The sequence below is a fragment of the Drosophila elegans genome, unplaced genomic scaffold (genome assembly GCF_018152505.1).
Source record: "Drosophila elegans isolate 14027-0461.03 unplaced genomic scaffold, ASM1815250v1 contig_183, whole genome shotgun sequence".
In the NCBI taxonomy this organism is placed as follows: Eukaryota; Metazoa; Arthropoda; class Insecta; order Diptera; family Drosophilidae; genus Drosophila; species Drosophila elegans.
The window spans coordinates 11,378,273-11,401,534 of record NW_024545550.1 but is presented as its reverse complement, the minus strand read 5'-3'; the positions used below and the strand labels follow the sequence as shown (position 1 = coordinate 11,401,534).

At 41.6% G+C, this 23,262-nt stretch overlaps 1 protein-coding gene and 1 long non-coding RNA gene across 3 annotated transcripts in view; one reads left to right on the top strand and one right to left on the bottom strand.

The window, feature by feature from the left end:
• The first annotated feature begins 37 nt into the window (after positions 1–37).
• The window catches only part of LOC108144487 (serum response factor homolog), a 30,226-nt gene continuing 7,001 nt past the window's right edge, over positions 38–23,262 (top strand). Inside the window, 3 exon segments of the mRNA XM_017269417.2 lie at positions 38–1,489; positions 1,492–1,889; positions 6,042–6,290. Of these exon segments, the coding sequence (XP_017124906.2) occupies positions 1,276–1,489; positions 1,492–1,889; positions 6,042–6,290 (861 nt within the window). The 5' untranslated portion in view covers positions 38–1,275.
• LOC108144488 lies at positions 9,800–23,039 on the bottom strand. 2 transcript variants are annotated; one of them, XR_005977037.1, is made up of 3 exons: positions 22,670–22,847; positions 22,141–22,446; positions 9,800–11,160 (listed from the first exon to the last, which is right to left on the bottom strand). It is a non-coding gene; the product is annotated as an uncharacterized LOC108144488 (long non-coding RNA). The 2 variants fall into 2 exon arrangements; XR_001774371.2 differs by having other exon boundaries at positions 22,141–23,039.

The window sequence follows — 23,262 nt, the reverse complement described above, 5'->3', positions numbered from 1 at the left end:
ATTTTTCAAAAAACCGAAGTTTATTAGGCATTTGCACGCCATCTGAAGCACAACGTCAGCCATCGATCGCAAGTTTAGCTCGTCGTTTCGAATCGTATTTGGAATTAACCACAATAAAATCGCCACAAATAAAGTAAACAGTCCAAACAAGTGCCTAGCGACAAATAAGCAAACTTAATGCAGCGCATACGGAACAAACAAACCACACAAATATTTCCCATAAATATTTCCCATAACTGCACGGCGTTCAAATAAATCAAAAAAGGATTTTTATAACAAAAATTTGAAGAAAAACGGAAATTAAAAAAAGGAGACACTAAGAGGAAGACTTGAGAGCTAAAATAAAAATTAGTTAAAAGACAAAGCCATAAAAAGACAAAATAAATTAAAGGAAGGAAGCAGCATTCAAAAATAGAGGAATAAACAACCTTCAATGATAACGATAAAAAAGAAACTGACAAAATAAAATTAAACTTAAATACTTTAAAAGAAAGACAACAGCTCGAAAAATTGATCAGCAAAATAAAAACAACTAAACTAGAGGATAAATAAAAAAAAATCAGGAAGTAAATCGCTTAAAATATTATACCTGAAACAAAGTTAAATAAATAAATAAATAATCAGCATGAAGCAATAAATTAAATTTAAACACAAAGCCATATAGAAACTCAACGCCATAAATAAAGCAACTTAAACAAACAGTCAAGCAAAACCTACAACTTACAACAACAAACAAGAACTCTGTATTTTGCAACAAATTTCAAATTAACCGCCAAACGACTTTGCTTTGCAACACTCGAACGCTGCATCCCTGGACTTCCGCCACATTCCAACACTGCAGGACTGTCAGCTGTCAATTTTCCTGTGTGTGTGTGTGTGCGTGCGTGTGCGTGTTGCAAAACGTCGGCGTTGCACTTAAAAAATTCGCGTTTCTGGCCAAAAACCCGGGTTGTCCGATTACCGGGCCAAAAGCGTTAGGCCCCCAGGCAACCGGGCCAAAGAAAACCGCACGAGAAACGCGCTCCCCGTTGCCAGTACATACTCAATAAGCGAAAAACGCCAGCAAAACGCGCGCGTTGTTCTGTTTTTGTGTGTAGTTTTATTTTTGGAATATAGAAGAAGAAAAAAGAAGAAAAGCGATCCGCAGCAATCCGAGGAAAGTAGTACTATAAAGCGAAAGAAAAGTGTGCCGCAGCCCCGAAAACCCAAGCAATAATAGACGCGCGCGGTGCCTTGGATTTCTACGGCTCCACGGTGGAGAACTTTTACCTCAGAATGGATCCGACGCGGGGCGACTCGCGCTACAACCTGAACTACTCGATGAGTAGTATCGGGTTGAGCCTGACGGATCCGGCGGACATGTACGGCAATGCCGCCCTGGGCGGGGCACGCCCCCCCTCCGGCGGTCTGCTGCAGAACATGGGCGGCGGTGTGCCGCCCATGCAGCGACCAAATCCGGCGGGCGGCGGCGGCGGAGCACCCCCTCCACCCAATGCCAAACGCTCCACAGCCCACAACACGCCTCCCAACAGCAGCAGCAGCAACAGCAGCAACAACAACAGCAGCAGCAGCAACATCAGCAGCAACAACAGCACCCCCAGCAGCAACAACAACAGCAACGGGGACTTAAACGTTCCGGCAGCGATTGCTACGAGGATCACCATCGCTCCACCGGCGGAGGACTCACGCTCCAAGGACTGGACAACGTGTCCAGCGGTCCAGTGGTCGACGACACCGTGGACAGCTATAACCCACTGCCCAACAAGAAATCACCGCCCGCCAATGGCAAAAAGACAAAGGGACGTGTCAAAATCAAAATGGAATATATCGACAACAAGCTGCGTCGCTACACGACCTTCTCCAAGCGCAAAACGGGCATCATGAAGAAGGTAAGATCCCATCCCAATTCCATCCCGATCCCCAATCCCCAACCCCCAACCCCACATACGATCCCAACCACGATTGGGATTCTGGCAATTGGGATGTTGACATTGGGCCACGTTTCCAGCGCATGTGCAATTAATAAATGCTTCGGGGACTCAGTTCCCTAAGAACTGGCATTGTTCTGACCCGCTCTCCAGGAAGAGCGGGGATTTATCGTCATTTGGCCATCGGCACAGTGGTGAGGATAGGATAGGAAAATCCCCTTCAAGTAGCCAATTAGATGGCTTGTTACCGAATATTTCCCTTATAATAATCCTTATCATCCTTTGACACCAGTGAACTTGGTTGCCCCAATGTTGGTATTAAAAAACAGAAACTCTTAAGTTTCTTTTTTGTTAAAAAATATTTTCCATTCTGCTAACTTTTCCTGTTGGAAAACTTTTCAACTAGTCCAAATAATCTAATTGGTGTAATTATTTTTGTTTTTGGCTAGATTGTGCTACAATTTTTACAATATTTTCTTATCTAATCATAGAAAGATTTGGCAACTAAAGTGATTTATAGTTCATCTCTGGAAACTTCAAATCTATATTTTAAGTTTAAGACATGAAACAGTTAAATAAATGCAAATACTAGGGATTAATGTGTAACCCACACATCCTCCATATGATTTACATTCAAAGAATTGACTGAAAAGAAACGATTAAAAACTCCTTTAAGAATCTTTTCTGAAACTTATAGACCCAACCACTGTGCCAGCGAACTTTCCTCGCTCCGCTCTAGAACAGTAACCACAGATCCTCTGGTTTTTAGCCAGATCGCGTCTGTTTAGGCCAACTGTTTGAACGCTTTGGCGGCGTTGTGTAAGCGCGGTAGCCCACGATTCCGCGTTTCCCTTTGTTTTCGGCTTCATAAAATGTTAATTTGCCGCCGCAATTGCATTCAAAGGAGGCTGCTGCCCACCAGTTGCTACCCACAATCCACAGGCCCACCACTACACTACCACTCCTCCCCCAAAAACAATTGATGCGTGCTCCTTGCGGATTCTGCCCCACTCGTTGCAATGTGGCCAGTGCCTTGGCATTTTCAAATGACCAATTTTCACACGCAAACTTACATAATGCCACTGGATTTGCTTTGCTCCTGCTGCTTTCCATCGATCTGGCGGCTGCATATGAAATTTTTCACATTTCTGAAATAGACTTCTATGGCCGCTAGACCAAACCCCCGATCAAAATCAGACAAAAAAGCATCAACATCGCGGCGCTAAATCACGATCTCAGCACGATCTTTGCCCAAGACACAAAATCTTATGAAATATTTGACCCAGGCAGGCCAAAAAACAAAACAAAATCGTAGGAGCTCTAAAAATCAAGAGGTGAATGTTTTGCAAAAACGAAGTTTTCAATACCCTAGATGAATAAATATTGTAGATAATTGCAGATAAACAGAAGACAGATAAAAAGAATAAATAAAACAAGGTGCAGCATATGAACTTTGTTTTAAAATTCTTTAACTAAAGAAAAGTTGAGTTGATTGAGTTTATGAGTTTAATAGAAAAAAATGTTTGTTTAATTTTATATATTCAAGAGTCTTTTAAAAAATTGTAAACTAAAGGAACTTAGTTATTATACTCCTTAAATTTATAAAAATGAGTCTTTAGGCCTTACTTTAATGTTTAGGGCATCCAAAACATTTGACCCCTGGGACGTGGGCTCGCCCAACTCGAAATTGTGGTTCTCGGGGGCCAAACTTATGACAGGCGCACGCCCGGGACAAAAGAGCGCTGCGCTGCTATATGCGTTCCAAAAAAATATCGTTTTGGTGACTTTGATGCGGTCCCTCATCGATGTCCAGCCGGCGGACAGTTGACAGGCAGACAATGGGATTTTGGACTTGGCGCTACCAGCGGTCGCAGCAAAAAAGCGCAAAAGCAAAGGCAATCTGCAATTCGCAATTCGCAATCCCTAGCAACCAACAAATTGCGGCCAATGAACTTGGCCCAAAGAGTTGTCGCGTTGCGGCAACCTGTTGGCATGCTTTCCACTGGCCAATTTTGGTCATTTCGATCTGGCCGCCGAGCTGGAGATCTTTGGCGTGGGTGGGCGGTGGTGGTGGTGGTTGTGGTGGTGAGGCCAAAAAAGGCAACAAAAGTGAAAAGTGAGCTAATGTCCAGAAGTGATCTCATTTGGCTGGTCAGCCTAATTGCGTGGGCTATTGTGGCTGTTGGCCGTTATCGATTTGAGCTTTCGCTTCTGCATAATGCACGGCCATCGACGGACAAGTTCGCAACAATTGGCCATGGCCAAAAGGGCACACAGGCGCAAAATGCCGCCAAAAGGTGTTAAATTGAAATCACGAGGCTTTGGCTTTGGCTTTGGCTTGGGAATTGTTTTCGGGGGCCCAGCAGCAGCACGGAAGCTAAAGGCTGCAGCCTCGTCGGCAGATTGTGCCCAGATAAGCCCCCAGAAAGCCGGGCTCCACGTCGGCTCGCCTTTTGGCCACATGCAACAGGCTGTAAGAACAACAACAACATAAGGAGGAAGGGGCCGGGAAACAGGCAACAATCGGCTTCTAACAAATGACTCTCCATCTGGGCCGCGGTCTCTGGGGCTGCTGCCTTCTTGTCCTGTCAACGCTTTCGTACCCCAATCCTCGCCAGTGCAGTGTCGTGTCCTTTTGTCTTTGTTCGAAATTCAAATTGACATGAATTGTTGGCCTGTTTTGCGGATTACCCGGGTATCCGCAATATCCAATACCAAACACCCAATACCCGGTACCTAGGCATACAATCGACACCTACTCAGAAGCAGAATCAGAATCAGAACAAGAATAATCGAAATTCAGATTCAGATTCCGCTTTCGGACCGTGTCAATTGTTTGCATTTACACATGTTACATATAAAATTGGCAGCCAATCGATGTCTGTGTATGGAGTGGGGCATCCCCCCATCCCATCCGAAACCAATCCAATCCAATCCGATCCGATGCGATCCCCAATCCCAATCGCAATCGCAATCCCCAATCCAGACTCGCCAACAATGTGTACAACAATTTCATTAATATTAATAAATGTTTCCGAAGCGTTTGCTTCTTGGTTCGCCAGTTATTTATGCGCTGTGTTCGACTCTCGCCAGCAGCAGCAGTAGTAGTGGCACAGTGGCGTAGTGGAAAAAGTGGCAAAAACTGTTGCCCGCCAGACCGACAGCGACTTTATCGCTTTTATAGTAATTACGAGCTGTTGATAGGCAGCTTAGGCTACCGTCTAATGTACAGCAACACGGTCTGTGGCCCGGGGAGGTGTTATCCAGCGTGCAGCTCCATCGCGATGCTTGCGTGACTTTCGGGTCTCTTGCGTGGGCGTGCTGAGCGGAAAGCAAAAAGAAAAAGGGTCCGACTTACTGATTTCTCTGGCACACAACATACGAAATGTCTTTGCCGTGATCTACTTGGTTTTATTGCAGATTAAGCTTGTTTTATAAAACAATATATGGCACCTTTATCTGATATAGATTAAAAAAATGTCTTTATTTTAAACCAAAAAGCCCCTTTGAATTCAATAGTATTTCTATTTCAAAATAATGGTTGTTATATTATATAAAAAAGGTAAAAGCAGATCTTTCGTAAGATCTCAATTGTTGGCATCACTTTAGATTCAATAGTAACAAAGGTTTTAGCTTCTTTTTTGATAACTTCTAGAAGTATCAAAATTAGAAGCACTTTTAAAAAAGGGTAAAATTTTTACAGCAAGAAACTTGTTCTAAATAAAAGATTTAAACAGATATTATGTACAATTTATTTTGCTTGCAATCCTTTAGGTTCAAATGTATTTGCATTTAAAAATCATTGCTTATAAGCTATAGTTTTTCAATTACTTTTAGAAGCACCAAAATAACTAGCACATTTATAAACTCTTTAAATCACGTGGCCATCTCTGGTAATTTAAAGTCCGCCAGATTCGAGGTCCACGCTTAACGCTTCTTATCGCTGCAACATAATCGCATACTTTGGTGGGTAAATTTATGTGCCGCTCGGCCAACACACGCTTCGCCAGTCTGGCCAGTCTTCCGAGTCTTCCCAGTCTGATACCCGATACCGATTCCGATACCATCGAGTACTTAACACGATCCTCTGCTCTCTCTCCACTTCACTTGCAGGCCTACGAGCTGTCTACGCTGACCGGGACACAGGTGATGCTGCTGGTGGCCAGCGAGACGGGCCACGTGTACACATTTGCAACGCGCAAGCTGCAGCCGATGATCACCTCGGAGGCGGGCAAGCAGCTCATCCAGACCTGCCTCAATTCGCCGGATCCGCCCAGCGTCGGCGGCGGCGACCAGCGGATGTCGGCCACCGGGTTCGAGGAGACGGAGCTCAGCTACAACATCGCCGACGAGGACTCGAAAGTAAGACAATTGATATACGGCCACCACGGGCACGCTCATCTGGGCCATCCGCCGGCGCCGCCCTCGCACTACAGCCTCGAGCAGAGTCTGATGCAGTCGGGCTACAGCGGTGGCCAGGCCTCGCCGCTTTCCCACGCCCAGTACGGCGGACACGGGCACCACGCCCACGTCCCGCACGTGCCGCCGCCGCACTCGACGCACTCGCACATGTCGCACACGCATGCGCAGCGCTAGGTTTCTGGCTAGGATTCTCTCTAGGCAATATCTGGGACTTGGTTGCTGCGGACAGCGTCGGAGGCTTGGGGTGGTGAGCCCCTCCAGCACATAGCTTTCAATATCAGTTCCTGAACCTAAGCTAGGCAGTCAAGGTCTTAAAATTGGGTAGATCTTGTTTTCTGGTTTTCACTTTCACAGACTCGAATTACCTTTATTATATACAACAATATTTATTTATAAAATCCAGTACTATTTTACTTGAGTATACAAACTGTATTGTAATAATGTTCAAGCTGTCCTTCAATGGAGCTTGAAGTGGGTGATAGTTTAGCCTTAAAAACTATTCTTTCAACATTTGAATATTCAATCTAATTATATTGTAAACGTAGGTGCCAAAAACATTTTACCAGTAAAATGCACTTATTACTATTTAATTCTTTAAAAATCTCTTTAAAAGACAAAAACAAAATCAGCAGCCTAAAAAGTCTGTAAAAGTGAAAACCTGTAACAGCCAGTTAGCAAAGTTCCATCAGACCTCACAAAAACGATAGAATAACTTGTTCCCCACAAATTCGAATCATTTTTTTTTTGTATGTGTAAAAACTTTGTATTACCAAAACACCAAACTTCGACGCTTTCTCGCAGAAAAACCAAGCCAGTTTAGTTAGACAGCAGTTTATATGTTTAGCAGATCCAAAGTGCAGCAAATGGCTTGATCGAACTTCGATACTCGTATTTCGGATCCATGGCCAATACGATCTCGCCGCTCGTTTTGTTCTTGTTTATCGCAGTGTTTTGTGTTTTTTTATTAATTGTAATGTAATTTACATTTTTTTTGTATACTAGTCAAGACTCTTACTTAAAGGCGACTGTGCCATAGCAAAGCTACAGCTCCTCCCGTGTAACCCATATTCCATAGTCCATAATCCATATCCCAAATCCCATATCCCATAGCCCATAGCCTATAGCAATAGTTAAATTGTCGCATCAGCTGCAGCTTCTAACCCAGTGCCATTCTACCGAACCACTAGAGACACATCGAGACACAGCCGAGACTGCTTTAGTTAGTTAGTCCTTTTAAACCATAAGTGCAATACCATACATACCTAGAACATATGATACATACATAACTAGAAGGGGAAACTTTCCGTAAAGATTTGCTGTACAGAGTCTAAAGGGTGAACAGCTCCAGTGCGTTTACAACACTTAGTTACCAAGTTTGATAGCAAATAAATACAAATGTCGAATGCGCCGGCGGCCGTGTTTTTCCTGAGTGTGAGAGATTGAATGCGTGTGTGATGAGCGTGCTCCGTAAAGTTTTAAGCGTATTTTCCGGATTCGTTTAGCTTAATGTTAGTAGTATTTACCACTCTATAGTTATGTTTATTTGATTGATCCAATTGGCTTTTATTGACACTTACTAATTGGAATGTTGCATGACGAATCGCTCAAAACGGACTATCCGATCTGGCTAAATTCCAAAAAGAAACTTAAGTTCCAAATTACTCCATGCAACATAACCGCTTCTTAATCACCTTTGAGCTGTTTGCTTATTTCGCTCTTATTACTAATATTTATTGTACATTTCAATTTACATACCAAATTACAAAAACAGCTCAAAGCAAGTTCTCTCACATCAAAGGCAATTTAAATTTAATTTATTAATTAATTTTTACTTCATTAAAGAAAATACTCAACAAGCGAGCACACATAATTTAATTACCGACAAAACACTTCTGTCAAACAGAAAGCCGAGTAATTTCTTTAATACTAGTTAAATTTATTATTTAATAGATCGTGCAATGCGCCGAAGCAAAACAAAAGACGTAAATCGAATAACCCTAAAGCAATTTACCTAATAAGCCATCAAAATATGTTTAAAAAACAAACCACAAAATAGTATCTATACAAAAAGAATATAAATATATACATATATATTATTTAGCGCAATATTATAAAATAATAAACAGAAAACAAAAAAAAATCGACGCAATATAATGTAAAAGTGCCCCCAAACATATTTCCAGCTGTTTCAAGAGCAAGGTTAAGAGCACCGCGATAAGCCTAAGCCCCGAACCCAAAGTTTCTAGTTAGCCTACACACGGCCAGTAATAAACTTAAACTGGCGAGTGGGCTGCCTTCCTCGGCGGCTCTCCATGAATGAATTTGTATTTTCGTATTTTCGAGCATATATGTATTTTTTGTTTTCCTTTCGATATGTTGCAAAGAGCTTCCGCTTCTCCCATAGAGACCCCGAATATCCAAAAAGTTTCGTCTGCGGGGGCTTTGTGACGTCATGACAACAATGCTGGCGACGACGAGTTCATAAATCGATCAGAGCCACCATTGAATCTCGTCATGCACCAACAGCCAGTCAGTCAGTCAGTTAGTCAGTCAGTCAGCTAGTCAGCTTGTGAGTTTGTTGTGAGTTTGCCCCTCGATTTTCTCCTGGCTTGGCATGCAAATCGCGTTTGTGGCTCGTACTTTTCAATGCCAAAAGCTTCGGCGTAGGCACCACTGGCCACCACTCTTGGTTGCCCCGATGACGTGTGCCACCAAGATCTGCGTCCCATTCCGCTCCACTCAGCCCCAGTCCCTCGTTTTTTTCCAACTCAGCTCTGTTTTTCCATTCAGCATGGGCCGATGAATGAACGCCAAAATGTTGTGGGTGTGACACCAACGCCGGCTCAGGTCATCAGTTGTTGCTCTACACACAAAGAAATTATTGCCTTAAACCTCGAATAAAAAGAAATAATTTACCTAACACCTCTCCCATTTGGATATTTTGAGAATAAATAAAATATATACAATTTGAAAATTATAATTTAAATCTAACAAAGTGCTGTAACAAAGTTGGTTCTATAAAGTATTTTCGCTATATGCTTAGAAGTAGTAAGCAAATAGTTATGCTTAAAGCACAAACATTATTGTCAAACCCCTCACTTTTTATTTCCTGTGTAGTCAACGCTGGTAGCTGACTGCCAGCTGACTGATAAAATAAAATCCATAACTTGTACCGCTGCTGCTGTAGGTCGTTCTGCCGCCGCCAACTCTTTGTCCAGCCAAGGTTAATTGTTGACTTGCAGTGGGCTGTTTGCTGTTTGCTGTGCTGTGCTGTTTGCCAACATTTGCTAGCTCACATTATGTATATAAGATCTGGCTCGGATCAAGAGTGCGATCCATCAGTCTGCGCGGGTGTTATGGCTACATAGATTACCTTCTATGGTCGCTCACCTGCGCATCATCATCTAAGCCGCCCACGAAACCCATCCAGTAAAAACTAAAGCTGTAAGTTTGTTGGCTTTTACGATTTCGTATTTATTACAAAATTTGATTTGTGTTTCTTAGCTTTAGCATAGTTTGAAAGGGTTAATAGTGCAAAGAACGACATGAAGACATTTTCAATAATTTCATTAGTTGTTTTAAGGAATCTAATTACATTTGGCAAAATGTCATATAAAATTGAGAATCCGATCAGATAAACCATTTTTTTCATGCTTAGTAATTAAAAATAGGTAAATACAAATTAATCTAGGTTGATACAATTTCTTTAGATTTTTGAACACGTTCTTTGGCTTGAACTTTAGTTTCATTGCATAAATTTCTTTTCATAAACATAGTTTTTTTCTTTTTTCGGATGTTTGCCATCGTTTTATTCCCAAAAAAATAAATGTGTATATTCATAGAATTTCTATGGGTGCCTGCAATTATTTGTATTGATGTGACCTCTCTGATTCTGGTCCAAAGTAATGTGCTGATCTTTACCCTCTTGCCACCTCATCAGGGGACCTTTCTGTTGAATTACCTGCAAGCAGAAATAAGACCAAACAAAGGAAGTCGAACCTCTGGCCCAAGTTTTCCTCCACGGCAGTGGGAGCACGGGTGCATATCAGTTTGAGAAATTAAAAGCATTTTGCGGTTGCGCTGACTATCGATGCTGCGTGCCGCTCGAGCCTCTAACGACATTTCAATGATTTGCTGTTTGCTTGTTGCTGCTGTTGCTGCTTGCTGCTGCTTATGTTGCTGCTGATGCCGCTTGCTGTTGCTGCTGCTGCGTCAGCAACATGGCCACGTGCGCAGCACAAGACGCAGGCTGGCTGGAGGAGGACAAAAGCATTTGCAATGCTCGTCGATTACGTACGAGGGCGACCTCTGTCAGCCAGCGTCCAGCTGTCCAAAAGCCACCAACAACGCAGCCACGCAAGGAATCTCCAGTGCGGATTTTGTGTTTAAGCCGCCGCTGCAAGTTCTAACCGCATGCCGCCACAATGTCCTCTTAATTTCCTAGCCCGCGCTCACCACGCGATGATATCGCCGGCGATCCTCCAGTGGAGCCCCTGAAACTTCAGCAGCCAGCAAATCCCCCATCTCCATCCCCAATCCCAATCCCCATCCCCAATCCCAATCCCATCCAGCCGTCGTCCACTGTCTGTGCGCTCGTTTTTTAATTCAACTGATTGTACTGCAGCTTCTGGAATTCGGCATTTCTTAAAGCCTTTGCGCACACACATTGTGAGTCGGCAACTTCTGGCGGCGACCGGCAAACTGGCCACTTGGCCACTTGGCCGCTTGGCATCCTCCAACTCCAACTCCTGATGCTGATGCTACTGCTTCTGCTTCTGCTTCTGCGCCGCTTCTTCGCCGCCTTCGCAATCTGAAAAGGTTAAGAAATGACAATTTGTGAGCGTTTTTTCTTTTCTTTCGTTTCGTTTTGTATCGTTTTGTTTTCTTCTTATTTCTTTGTATTGTGTTTTTGTATTTGCTTTTTTGTTTTTTTTTTTCTTCTGGCAAGTTGTCTTGCTTTTGGCCCTGTTGCTTTCATTGTGATTATTTAAAAGCCAGACTGAGACCTTAACGAGGCGCTTTTGGCCTTTCAGCAGGACTCACATTTAGTTAAGCAATTATTGGGCCGCAATGCAAACAAATAATGCGTACATTGTGTGCTTTAGAGTCTATCTGCCTCAGTGGTTTGTGTTTCCCAATCTCAATCCCAAACCCAAACCCAATCCCAATCGCAGCGAGCCGACTTACTCCAATGATTTTCCAAGTTAATCAAAATTCTTTGCTATCCACGTTGAAATCTCTGCGACCTTCCCGCCCGCTTGCCTACCCACCACCCCCCACCCCTTTGCCATGGCTCTTCTAGCACCGCCGCCGCCGCCTAGCCACGCCCAATGCAACGCCCATCCAGTGGAGCGTGGCGGAGGCAGCGATTTGGAGGAAACTTATGGTTTTTGCGCCATACCGCTCCCCGCCTTAGCTACTTATATAGGCAAAGGCAGCTCCGCTTCACTGACCAATTTATGGCTGGGAATATCTCTTTTTTTCCCCGAGTCTGGTTGCCTCATAGTGTGTATTTTTCTATGAAGATGTTTTGCCTAATTGTTGGAATGAAAAATCTGGAAATTAACTAAGAGAAAAAGCATACAACTTTTATGCAGTTCAAAATGAATTTCTTTTTCCTATTATTTTCTTATCAATTAAAGACTTAAAAGTTACAATTGCTATTACTGCCATGCAATAAAAACTATGTAGTTTCTTTGAAATCTCTAAATTTACTAGGAGAAATGCAACAAACTCTGTTAACCTTGTAGTTAAAAATTACTTTGTATATTATATTTTGTGCTTTGCAATGTCAGGGACATTTTTAAAAATTTGCAGGCCAAATATTTGGCAGTTTTTAATCTGACAATCTTTTATTACCTCCTAGTCCTAATGGTTTTCAATGATTTTCCAAATAACAAGCCCATAAAGTGTTGACAAATATTTTCTCAACATTAACCAATGACTGAAAACTTTGCCAGGTTTTTGCACATCTAAATTGATAGCAAGTTATTGACAGAACTCCAGACCAACTGTACTTTGAAGAAGAAAAACATGTGTAGTAATAAATTCTAGGCAAAAAGTTTTGAGCTGGCGTTTGTTTTGTTTGCGATTGCGATTGTGCCCATCTCCCAATTCATTATATAATGAAGCACACGCGGACTTCCCACACGGACGGGGCAAAAGCCGACTTCTACCCACAGTCCGCACGGTTAACAAAAGTTAACAACAATCGATGTTCGGCTGGTTCAGCTCATTTCCTGCCCACAATAAAATCAAATGTTGAAATCAACACAATCTATGTGATACATATGTGTGTAATCATTTCTACCTATATGATATATACATTCTCTTCGCTTCCTAAATTTGAAAGTTTTCGCTGGGAATGAACTTAATGCCATCATACCAGACGGCGCTAATGAAAGTGCCATAAATTTTCAATTAAACCCTGGGTAAAGTCATTTTTTCTTACTCCCTAGACCGAGATGCAGACAGGCGAACCCAAGCCTTGGCCTCATCGTCTGATTGACTGCGATTAAGCAATCCAACGAGTGTATTTTCGTAGCGGCCGCTGCAATTATTTGCGAATTAACATTTATAACACTTGATCCTGCGCGTATCCGTTGAAAGCTGGGCTGACTTGACGCTTCAGCGCGTTTAAAAAGTATTTTTGTTGGCCACAACAACGGCGGCAACTAAAGTGGCACTGCCAGAGCAACAGCAAGAAATATTTTGCCGCATTTTAAGAGTCTCGGTCCGTCCGTTTGTTGTATGTCTGTTATGCGGATTCATTGCAACCGCAGCCACTTGTTGCTGATGTTGCTGCCGTTTGCTGATGTTGCTGCCGTTTGCTGATGTTGCTGCTGTGTGCTGCTGCTGCTCTTGCTGCTGTTGCTGTTGTGCTAAATTTCACACCAACAATGAGCGCGCGCCAACAATGAATGAAAATGACTGAACTGAACTGACGGAGAGATGACCACCGCTTGGTCCGCTGGCCTGGGCTAAATCGATACCTTAATTCAAAGGCACGCCAGACCGCATTTTTGGATAATATACTTCAGCTCCATCCGCTCCAGTGAGCCGATGTTGCCGGTGGCACGCGTGAGATTTCCTGTCTGCAGTTTTGGGACATTTCATATCGGATTGCAGCCAAATTTGGCATCCTTTTGTGGCACGCGGGGTTAAATAAGCATGCGAATGCGAATACGAATGCGAATATATATATAAACATCGATTCGGCTGGGCTGGCTTATCGGCCTGGGAATTGTGGCAAAAGGCGCTTATTGTTCTTGCTGTTTGCTGTTTGCTGCCGCCGTTGTGCAACGACTTTAAAAAGCTGTTAACATGCGTTGTCATCGCTGCCATATGTTGCACGACAGCCGACTCCTGGTCGCCACCGCCACCGCCATCGCCATCGCCATTGATCGTCGATCGCTTTTGGGGCAGGCACAACAGCAGCACAGCACCACCGACGACGGCGACTTGTCACCACCTGGCACAACTGAACCACTTTAGTGACGGTTGCATCAACGGGCTGAACTTCTGATTGGCGGCATGCGTTGGTTTCCCTCGAAATCTATGCGAAAGTGGAAACGCCAACGATTTGCGTAGCCTGCAGCGATAGTTATAGCTTCCTCAGCTCACATGTGCCGTCCCTTATTTGGAAGCTTGTGTGCGAAGCGCAACAATTATATATATATATATATATATGCGAACTGAGCAAACTCACACAGGCGAGTGGCTGTGAAAAAAACCAGCACAACAACAACAGTACACTCAAAAAAAAAAGGCTACTTTTTTTTAAGAAATTCGGCAAAGCTTTGTTTGTAGCTCCTAAACACACAAACAGCTTTAATTGACAAGTAGCAAATAATTTCTAAATACTACAACCATATTTCTAAAATGAATTAAAATTTGTTTAAAAAAAAAGTTAGATTTTTCTAAGTTAAATTATTTTAAATGTTTTATATTATTACTTCGGTCCCTTTGATTTTATCGATTTATTTTATACCTTTTCTTTTTATTTCATTTGTTTCCAGGAAATTATTAAAATAACTTTTTTATGATCTTGTGAAGGAATTTCGAAAATTTAAGATTTACTTTATCAAACGTTTAATTTAAATCAACTGCTATCGCTCGATTGATTATTTATTTATTTGTAATAAACCATCAGGTCATTAATAAAACTGGGAATAAACTGAATAGTTAACCAACACATTACATATTAGAAAAAAAAAATTTTTTGGCAGTTTTCAAAAACCAAATTTAAAACTTTCCTTTGAAAGACATTTTTAGTTAAACGATTTCTTTAAAATAAAAACACATTTTCTCTTATTTGTAAAATTGTTGTTCTGTGGCGATTTTGAATCTTTACAAGTTGTTTTTCGCGAGTGCAGCGCGTCGGTGGCCAAAAGCCGAGTCGAGTTCAGTTAAAGCCGAGTGCAGCGAGAAGTCGTCGCCACATTGGCTGACTTATGACGAAAATAATTGCTGGCTATTGCTATCTTTAACTGGCGATCGCGTCATCGTCATCGTTATCGATTATTCGTAGAAAGCCCATCGCAGTTAGCCCGTTTTCATTAGGCCGTTACATGCGGCGTATGAGTAATCAATAATAATTTTATCGCCAGTTTTATTACTATTTTTCTTCGTAGCTTTTTTTTGCAACGTCTGCGTGTGTGTGGTCCCAAATCGATTGCCATAATAATTTCACGCAAATATAGCACAGCAAATACAGCAAACAACAACTTCGACTACGACAATCATCGTACAATATTGTAATTTACTTAATTTCGTATCGTTCAGAATACGCAAATTTTGCAAAAGCGAGAAAAAAAGTGGAAGAAAACATTGTCCATGCATTAGCTTCATGTCCCAGACGTAGTTGTTTTTGCTATAGTTGTTACGGTTGTTGTTGTTGTATGTGCTTTAGTTGTTGCTATTGTTGTTGTTGTTATGAAAGGCGACTGCGCGGCGTCTGTTTTGCCTGCTTTTTGGTTGTTTTTCTGCTGCGTTTGATATGCAAATTTTGTGCTTTTAGAAAGAGACACAGAATTATCGTATCTGTCGGCAGTTGTTGTGGGAGCTAGGAATCAGGGGTTGCATATGGAAATTTTTCTTATATATGTATGTATGGGCTAGACTAGGAAAAGCCCAGGAAATTGTATATTTACTGGGTTAAGTTGTACTTATCGGGAAAATAAAATTGTTTTTTTATTACGTTTAATTTCGTTTACAAAAACTGAACTTATTTTGTTCAGCAGAGAAAAATGTCCTTCGTCTAGTTTAAATAAGAAAAGTTCATTATATTCTTCTTGCTTTGATTTTCAATTTGCGAGCTTGGTCAAAAATGCAATCCGGAAAGGTAAACTCTATGATTTTGTGTTTAAATCAACGAGCTAAAAAAAAAGGGAAGCGTACTTTTTATTCAGTCGTACTTTTTATTCGATTTAAATAAAATAAAAACCGTAGTTCTAAAATAATAAACCAACTAAAATGGAAAAATATTTAAAACAAATTGAAAAGAGCGACCTTTTTCGATCCTGCCGTTCCGTCATCTTTTGAGAAGGTTTCTACTTGTTGGTTCTTCAAAGAATTTATATCATTATAATGATAAAACTAATGAACAGTTTTAATAAACTTATTATGCAAATTCCCAAATATGATTAAAATTAAAGTGTTAAGCAAATACAAATTAAGTTTATAATTCCAAACTTAACAAATAAATCATGAACAAACTAAGTGTTAAAGAAATTGTTTGATCATTTCAAACTGATAGCTTAAACAAATCAAAAAAACAACTTAGAAAAGTGTAGTTTTAGCCCAAACTTTTGATTTATTGATTATTTTCTTATCCTTACCCTCTGCAAATCATCCAGGAAAATCTCTTTTGGGCGCCACCCGGCGTATGCGCAATATTTGCGTAAGATCTTTGAAAATCGGCTGGCAGTGGGGCAAACACTTTGGCTTGACTTGGCTTGGCTTGGTTTGGCTGCCACTTACGCGACAACGCCTTGACATGCCCACACGTCCGGCGACAACAACACCCAACAACTTTGCAACATGCCACCAAACTTTTGGAATTTTTCGTCGCTGTTGCGGCGTGTGAGAATTCACAAGTGTGTGTGTGTGTGTGTTTGCTGTCCGCGAATGTAAAGGAAAGCCTTTAATAAGGGAGCCCAAAATTTATAATGTGGCACGCAATTAATTCACTGCCAAAGCTGCCAAACGAAGGCGCAAAAATTATCACACCATTCAAAGGACGCTCACGAATGTTTTTCGTTTTTCGTTTTTTTCTTTTTGCCCATGTTGCGGTAAGGATTGAATGGCCACCGTGCAACGTGCAACTTGCAACATGCAACAACTGCTAGTCGACACATTTTGTTTGTTCCGAACCGTTCTCTTTGGCGGCAAACATTTAACAAGCATCGGCTGTCCGTTGGGCCGAGGATGCCACCTAGAAAGCTCACGCTAGGCGTCCAATTGGCTAGAGTTGCCGCCGATCATGGTCATGCCACATGGCCAATGGCCACATGGTGCCTGCCTGCTGCCTGGTTCTTGGTGCCTGGTGCCAGTGCCACCAAGTGGACAATGGTTAAGCCACACTGGCCGGTGGTCCTTTGTCTCGGAAGTGCTCCTTGCATTGCCTTGCCTTTGCCGCCTGTCAGTGCTAATTTGTTGCTGCTCGTGCAGCGGTCGCTTCCACTAAAAATATAGCCATAAATGTTGATCAATAAGACGGAGGGACTGACTGGTAGAGAAATCTGCATGTCCTTAATGCCGGCAACGTGCGAGTTTTACAAATTACGAAATGAGCCAGGCAGACGAACTGGATGCGACAACGTATGTCCACTCTTTTTCCCACGTCTCATTAAAATTGCAGTTAAAATGCAAGATGCTGCCTCTGTTCTTTTACTTTCTATCATCGTCATCGAGTCAGCCAGGCAGCGAGGCAGAGATGCGAACGAAGACGACGTCCCATCGTCATTATTGTCAACTCTCAACGAGTTGCCAATCGTCTGTCCCGGCTATCTTTCTGCCTGCCGTTTCTAGATTGATGTCTCTGCAGTCAGACAATCAGACAGTCAGTCGGTCCATCAGTCCATCAGTCCACCAGTCCGCCGGTCCAAAAGTCCCCCAGTCCATCCCAGAATCGCAGATTCACAGGAGGCGGAGGCGATCGGAGGAGTGGGCAGAATTTAGCTTGGCACAGTTTGCGCACTTTGGCATTTCATTGCCCCTGGAAGCGATGGAATTTTTGGGAGGAGATTGCTCCTACTCCAACATAAGATAGGGAACTAAATTTTCATTTTCGAAGCTTAAGAATTTTGGACATACAGATAGTTGACTTCATGCTTTGCACTGCTGTGCTTTATGTATTTATTAAACAATAAAGCTTGGGCCCAACTTCTCATTCAAGTACTTCTTTAGTTACGACCACAAAAATTAAAAACATTACTCCCAATGGTGGCCTCTAAATACTTCATAAATTTTTAAAAACTTGATCCTTGCCTGGATCAATTTTAGCACAAAATAAGAAATTAACAAAAAGGGATAGCTAAGATTTCAGAACCAAGGCAAAAAATTACTTTATAGGCTATCACATTATTAAAATGCCTAACGAATAGATAGTGTTTGTTAAATATTTAGTTTTTCTGATTGCTTAATATTAAAAATAAAAACTTCTGTTAAATTGGTTTATTTCGCATTTTTTAAGACTTTAGGCATAAACAGCCAATGCTTTCTACAAAAAATGCTAAACATTTTAAAGAAATATATATTAAAACTTTTTAGTTCGTTTGGCAGACATTTATTTAACATATTAGAATATTACTTTTTAGATTGCTTAGGAATCTAAACTATCTATAGTTTCTCTTGATTTTTTGTTGCTTAAAATGTGAAATTCCAAAATTGATTTTGAAAGGAATTCATTTTGAAACCCCCCTTGTTATATTGATTTCCTGTCAACGCATCAATTATATTACTGCTTGTATTGTGGGAAAAACTACTACTCTTGAACCCAGAGTTCTTTGAAATTCCTGAGTACTCCGTCGCTTCTAAGGTTCGCTGTAATTGTGCAATTCTTTTGTTTGATTTGGCCGCTTAGTTGCGCTGTACTTTTTTAGCTGCCCACGATCTGGTTGATTGTTTAGCTGTTATTGTTGTTATGGGACTTTAATATACATTTGATTCTTGTTATATATATATATATAGCTGATATATATATGATGAAAAGTATCGAGTGTGTGCGCGCCTTAATTAAAAACTGTGGCCCGCTGCTCGTAGGAGTTAATTAGACTGCGGAGGTGTACGGGCCCAGTTTTGAAACGCCGTCGATCTGTCGTCCGTCGTCCGTCGACCGTCGTTCGCTTTCAAGTCAAGCCCCAGCTATTAGTCGCTCAATATTACGCGTTTGCCCGACAACATTGTGTTTGTTTTTTGTGCTCTCCGTGTTCTGTGATCTTGAGTTATCGATGGATGGCCGAGATGGGTTGGTAACATGGGGGACACGGGACTGCTGCTGTTCACACGCTGCTCATCAACAATTGCTGTCACGAATTTTCCACTCGGCGCTTTTTGCGCGCGCTACTTGTTTGTATTTTAAAATTTATTTATTTGTGCAGCCTCCACAGCCTCCACACACACAAACACACACAAACAACACACACACACATGGTGGGGATCCTCTCGTGGAGTGGAGTTGAGTGGATCGTCCGCACGGAGTGTGTGTGCTCCTCCTGGAGCGCACTGAAGAATGCATTTGATCAGATAATGTAATTCGCATTTTAAATTGAGGCGCATTCCCAGTTATACTTCTTCTCACATGCATTTACCTCGGCCTCGCCATTGGCATCCTTCGATTCTCGAGGCGGAGGAGTACGAATGCTGGACTGGAGAAGCTTCAGCTCCAGTCACAGCTCCCCTGGAGCAGCCCCACGATCATTCCGGCCAGCATTGCGGGCGTTGCATTATTACGCACAAGTAAATCATCGACGACGTCCACCAACGTTCAACGTCCAACGTCGAAAGCCAACGGCTTGTTAAGTAATTTAGTTGGCCTTTTTTGCCCAACTCTCTTCGGTGCATTTCGCTTTTTTTCTATATTGCATTTGGCATATTTGTTTAAAGAGCTTCTTGTGAGCTGAATTTGTTATTGTTTCTATAAATGCAATAAATTGGCATTCAATTAGGCCAAAGGTGTTTTGTGCTGTGGTGGGTAGAAGTGGCTCTCTTGGCAGATGATCAAAAAATTTGAAAAGATTTTATCTGAGATTTTTCTATAGACTGCCCACATTAAGTGCACTGTTTATGGGCTTATTTATCTCTTTATTCTTTCTGTAAAATCTAAGATTTGATCTACTTATCAGATTGATTTGATTGATTTTATTAAATGATTGAGAATTGAGCTCAGGTTTGTTAATACCTTAGTCAATATGAGCATGTGTTTTTCTTGGTGTTTAGATAAATATTTATAAAATGAGACACTTTTGAAATATCTATCATATTTATACAGACTCTAAAGTCATTGATTTGGTTTTCCAATTGTTTTTTTTTTGCGAAGAATTGATAAGTTTGCTCTAACATCATTTTGGGGTTTTTATGATGTTTATAGTGCCTGCTGCCTTCATTTTCTAGCAAACTGATTTGCAACGCCTTCACTTCGCCTTTCCGATCGCATAAAAACTTTTGGCTACTTGGCATTTCCAGGCAATCAGGCATTAGCATATCGGTCATAAGATCTATAACTAAACTCGACGGACAGTTGACAGTTTTCTCCGCCCCGCAGACGTATCAGATTGGATTGGATCATATGGGATGTGGGATGTGGGATGAGGGGATATGGGATCTGGGATCCATCATGCGAAGAGAGGGAGGCTGGCTCGTCCTGCTTTCTAACGATTGCATTTTTGATATTTGTGACACGCAGATTTTCCATCAGTGTCAACAAGGCATTGTTTGGCGAACGTCAACGTGGTTGGTCTGGCTTCACCGTACCAAACTCCTTGGCTGCCTGGCTGCCTGACTCAACTGACAGACTCGATCGGCCGTCCGATCATCGTCGATTTTTCAACATCTCAGACCAAAAAGTCAGGCCAAAGTCGGGCCAATGCTAAACCGAATGCAGCGCAGCGCAGCGCGTACATTTGCATAGACACAAAATTATATGAGACCGAGACCCAGGACCCACAAAACGCAGCTTCCTGGTCTTTTTGTGTTTATTTATTTTTGGTTAAATTTTTTTTTTTTTCCTGAGCTCAAATTTATGTACCCACACAATGGGGTAAGAGAAACAGTTGGAAGAATCGTCGAAGCCCCGACTTCTGCTTCGATGCTGGGGAGTCGGGCCCATGGTGTTGGCCTAAACACCATTCTAGCGGCTCGTTTAGCTTGTTTATTGGCATGAAAATCTATCAAAAATGCATCATGCATTTTATATTTATTATACGTAAATACAAAAATAATGTGCTTGACATTTGACCCGGCTTCAACGACAACGTTATGGCCAAGCCACATGTTACCCCTTGCCCCTGCCAGTTGGCAGTTGCCTGTTGGAAGTTGGCAATGGTCTATTGCCAGCAAGTTTTGCCCGCAAGTCTGCCAGTCCCGACTGATTATGAAACGGCTTTGTCGGTATCGCGGGGATATTTGGTTATTGTCTTCGATTTTGCATTCTAACACAAATCAAAACGGGCCAACAGCAATCCCAACACTCGCCACTTAAATGCTCGTTTATAATGTTGTTAAAATACAATAAATAGCCAGGATTCGCAGCAGGCGGTTTTCACCAGCTCGCCAAGGCGAACGAGCACAATTTCCATTGCCATTTCCATTTCCCCCGACCGCTTTGCAACTGCGCTCATGCTGATTTATGAAATGTGGACGCCGATGTGGCGGGCCCACAAACACGAAACCCCAACCCCTTTTGGGCCAGATCTCTGACCAGGCCAATACTCGATTCGCTGGGCCTCTAACTGGGCCCAGTCGGCAGGGGTGATTGTGTGATTGTAGGCCCGTGATTGAGTTGTCGGCCTGCTGGGCTACTGTTTGCAGTTCGCTGAGTGGCTTATCTTGGCGGTGCATCGCAACTGTTCTCGACTAGTCGGCCATAATTCTGCCGCCTGCACTTATCATTGGTCAGAAGGGGTCAAGGATTGATGAAGTACCCCGAAAAGTGTCTTAGTTGCAAACCCAATTTCTAGAAACATTAATCAGTGCTCTGATATGAAGGCAAAGTAAATTTAAAAAGTTTGAGGCACTTTTTAAAGTATGTGTTTATATATTATACGTTAGTATTGATGTCCCCATTGTTAGCACACAAATCCTTTAAATCTAATCCTAAATTTAGCTATAGTTCGTCACTTAACAAACTTGTTTACTAATTAGGAGTGAATAGAACCCTAAGATTTCATAGTAAACATATATTATAATTAATTTAATTAATTTAAAAATGTTTTTAGAAACATCAATATGCTGAATATCATTATTAAAGTCCTAGCTATATTTAGAAGCATTATATGATTATTTCACTGATTTTAAAATATCTATTTAGCTATGAATAGAACTCAAAGATTATTTTAAAAATTTAATTTAAAATTTGTTAATCTGCGGCACCTTATAATTATTATACTCCTCATATGTACTCTATTATATGATTATTTTAATGAATTTAAAATCTATTAAGGTACTTCTTTTTTATTTCTTTAAGTAAAAAGTACTTTACTATATGATTATTTCACTGATTTGAACATCTATCCTTAAGGTACTTCTGTGTTCTCCTTTATTTCACAATTTAGTTTAATTTTTGACTTACCTATATTTAAGCGAGTGTTAATTTAACACAGATCTTTTTTATCTCCTTGCCAGCAGTCATGATCACTGTGCAATCAAGTCTCAAGTATTCAAGTCACCATCTTTCAATGTTCTCGATTTAATTAATATTAATACACACACTTTCCCAGTTCTTATTGATTGATCACACATTTCACGTCTTTCCATCGCAACCATCGAGGCAAAAAAGCTGAAGATCGCTCCTCGATCGTCGTGCAGGTCACGCAGTTGCTCACAGACTGAAAACGTAGCCCCAGCGATCGCAACTCTTGAGTTCCGCTGGAGAAACCTGAGAAGAAACCCGTTTGCGGAGACTTAAGAGTGCGATCGGCACTTGAGGCGACTAGTGCGACAGGGAAGCAAATATATATAAAACCGATCCGTTTGCACCACCATTGATCCACACTCTTCAAAGCGGTTCTCTTAAGCCGCACTCTCTCGGGTTTTATTAGGCACTTATATTTTATATACTATGGTCCTCCATATAGCGACGATCTGTGGGCGGGACTTACTGTTTGCTCGATGCTCGTGTGCGTATTAGATTTTATAGACTCGCTTTTGACTTGCTCAGCAATTCCATTTTGGGCCGGGCTTTATATACATTGGCTGCGTGGGGACAAATAAGCAAACAAATGAGTGTGAGTGGTCCCCGGTTGCTTTGGTCGGGGCATGAAAATTCAATTTACACCAACCTGCTACAAAATGACGTATCTCTGCATGTATTTATTGAAATTTATTCAATCATATGGTATATATACAGATATCTTCGTTCCGTTCTCCAACAATTTGTTGGGTGTAACCAGTTTGGCGCTCAAAAAAATATGAAATCAGCGATTGAATATTTTTTCTTTCGCTTGTGGGCGTGGGCACGCTTTTGCTTTTGTTCATTTTTTTTGTAAAATGACACAATTTAATGAAATCCAAAGAATTCTCGACTTGGTCTTTGACTAATGATGAAGGCGCTGTTCGAAGTGCTGGAACTGATTTTTAAATTAGTTTTGCAGTTTGGCAGTTTGGACTGAATTAGATTTATAGTTTTAATTAAATTAGCACAGATATATCCATTTTGTCAGCTTGGTAATGTCTCTGTGATTGCCTTTCAAAA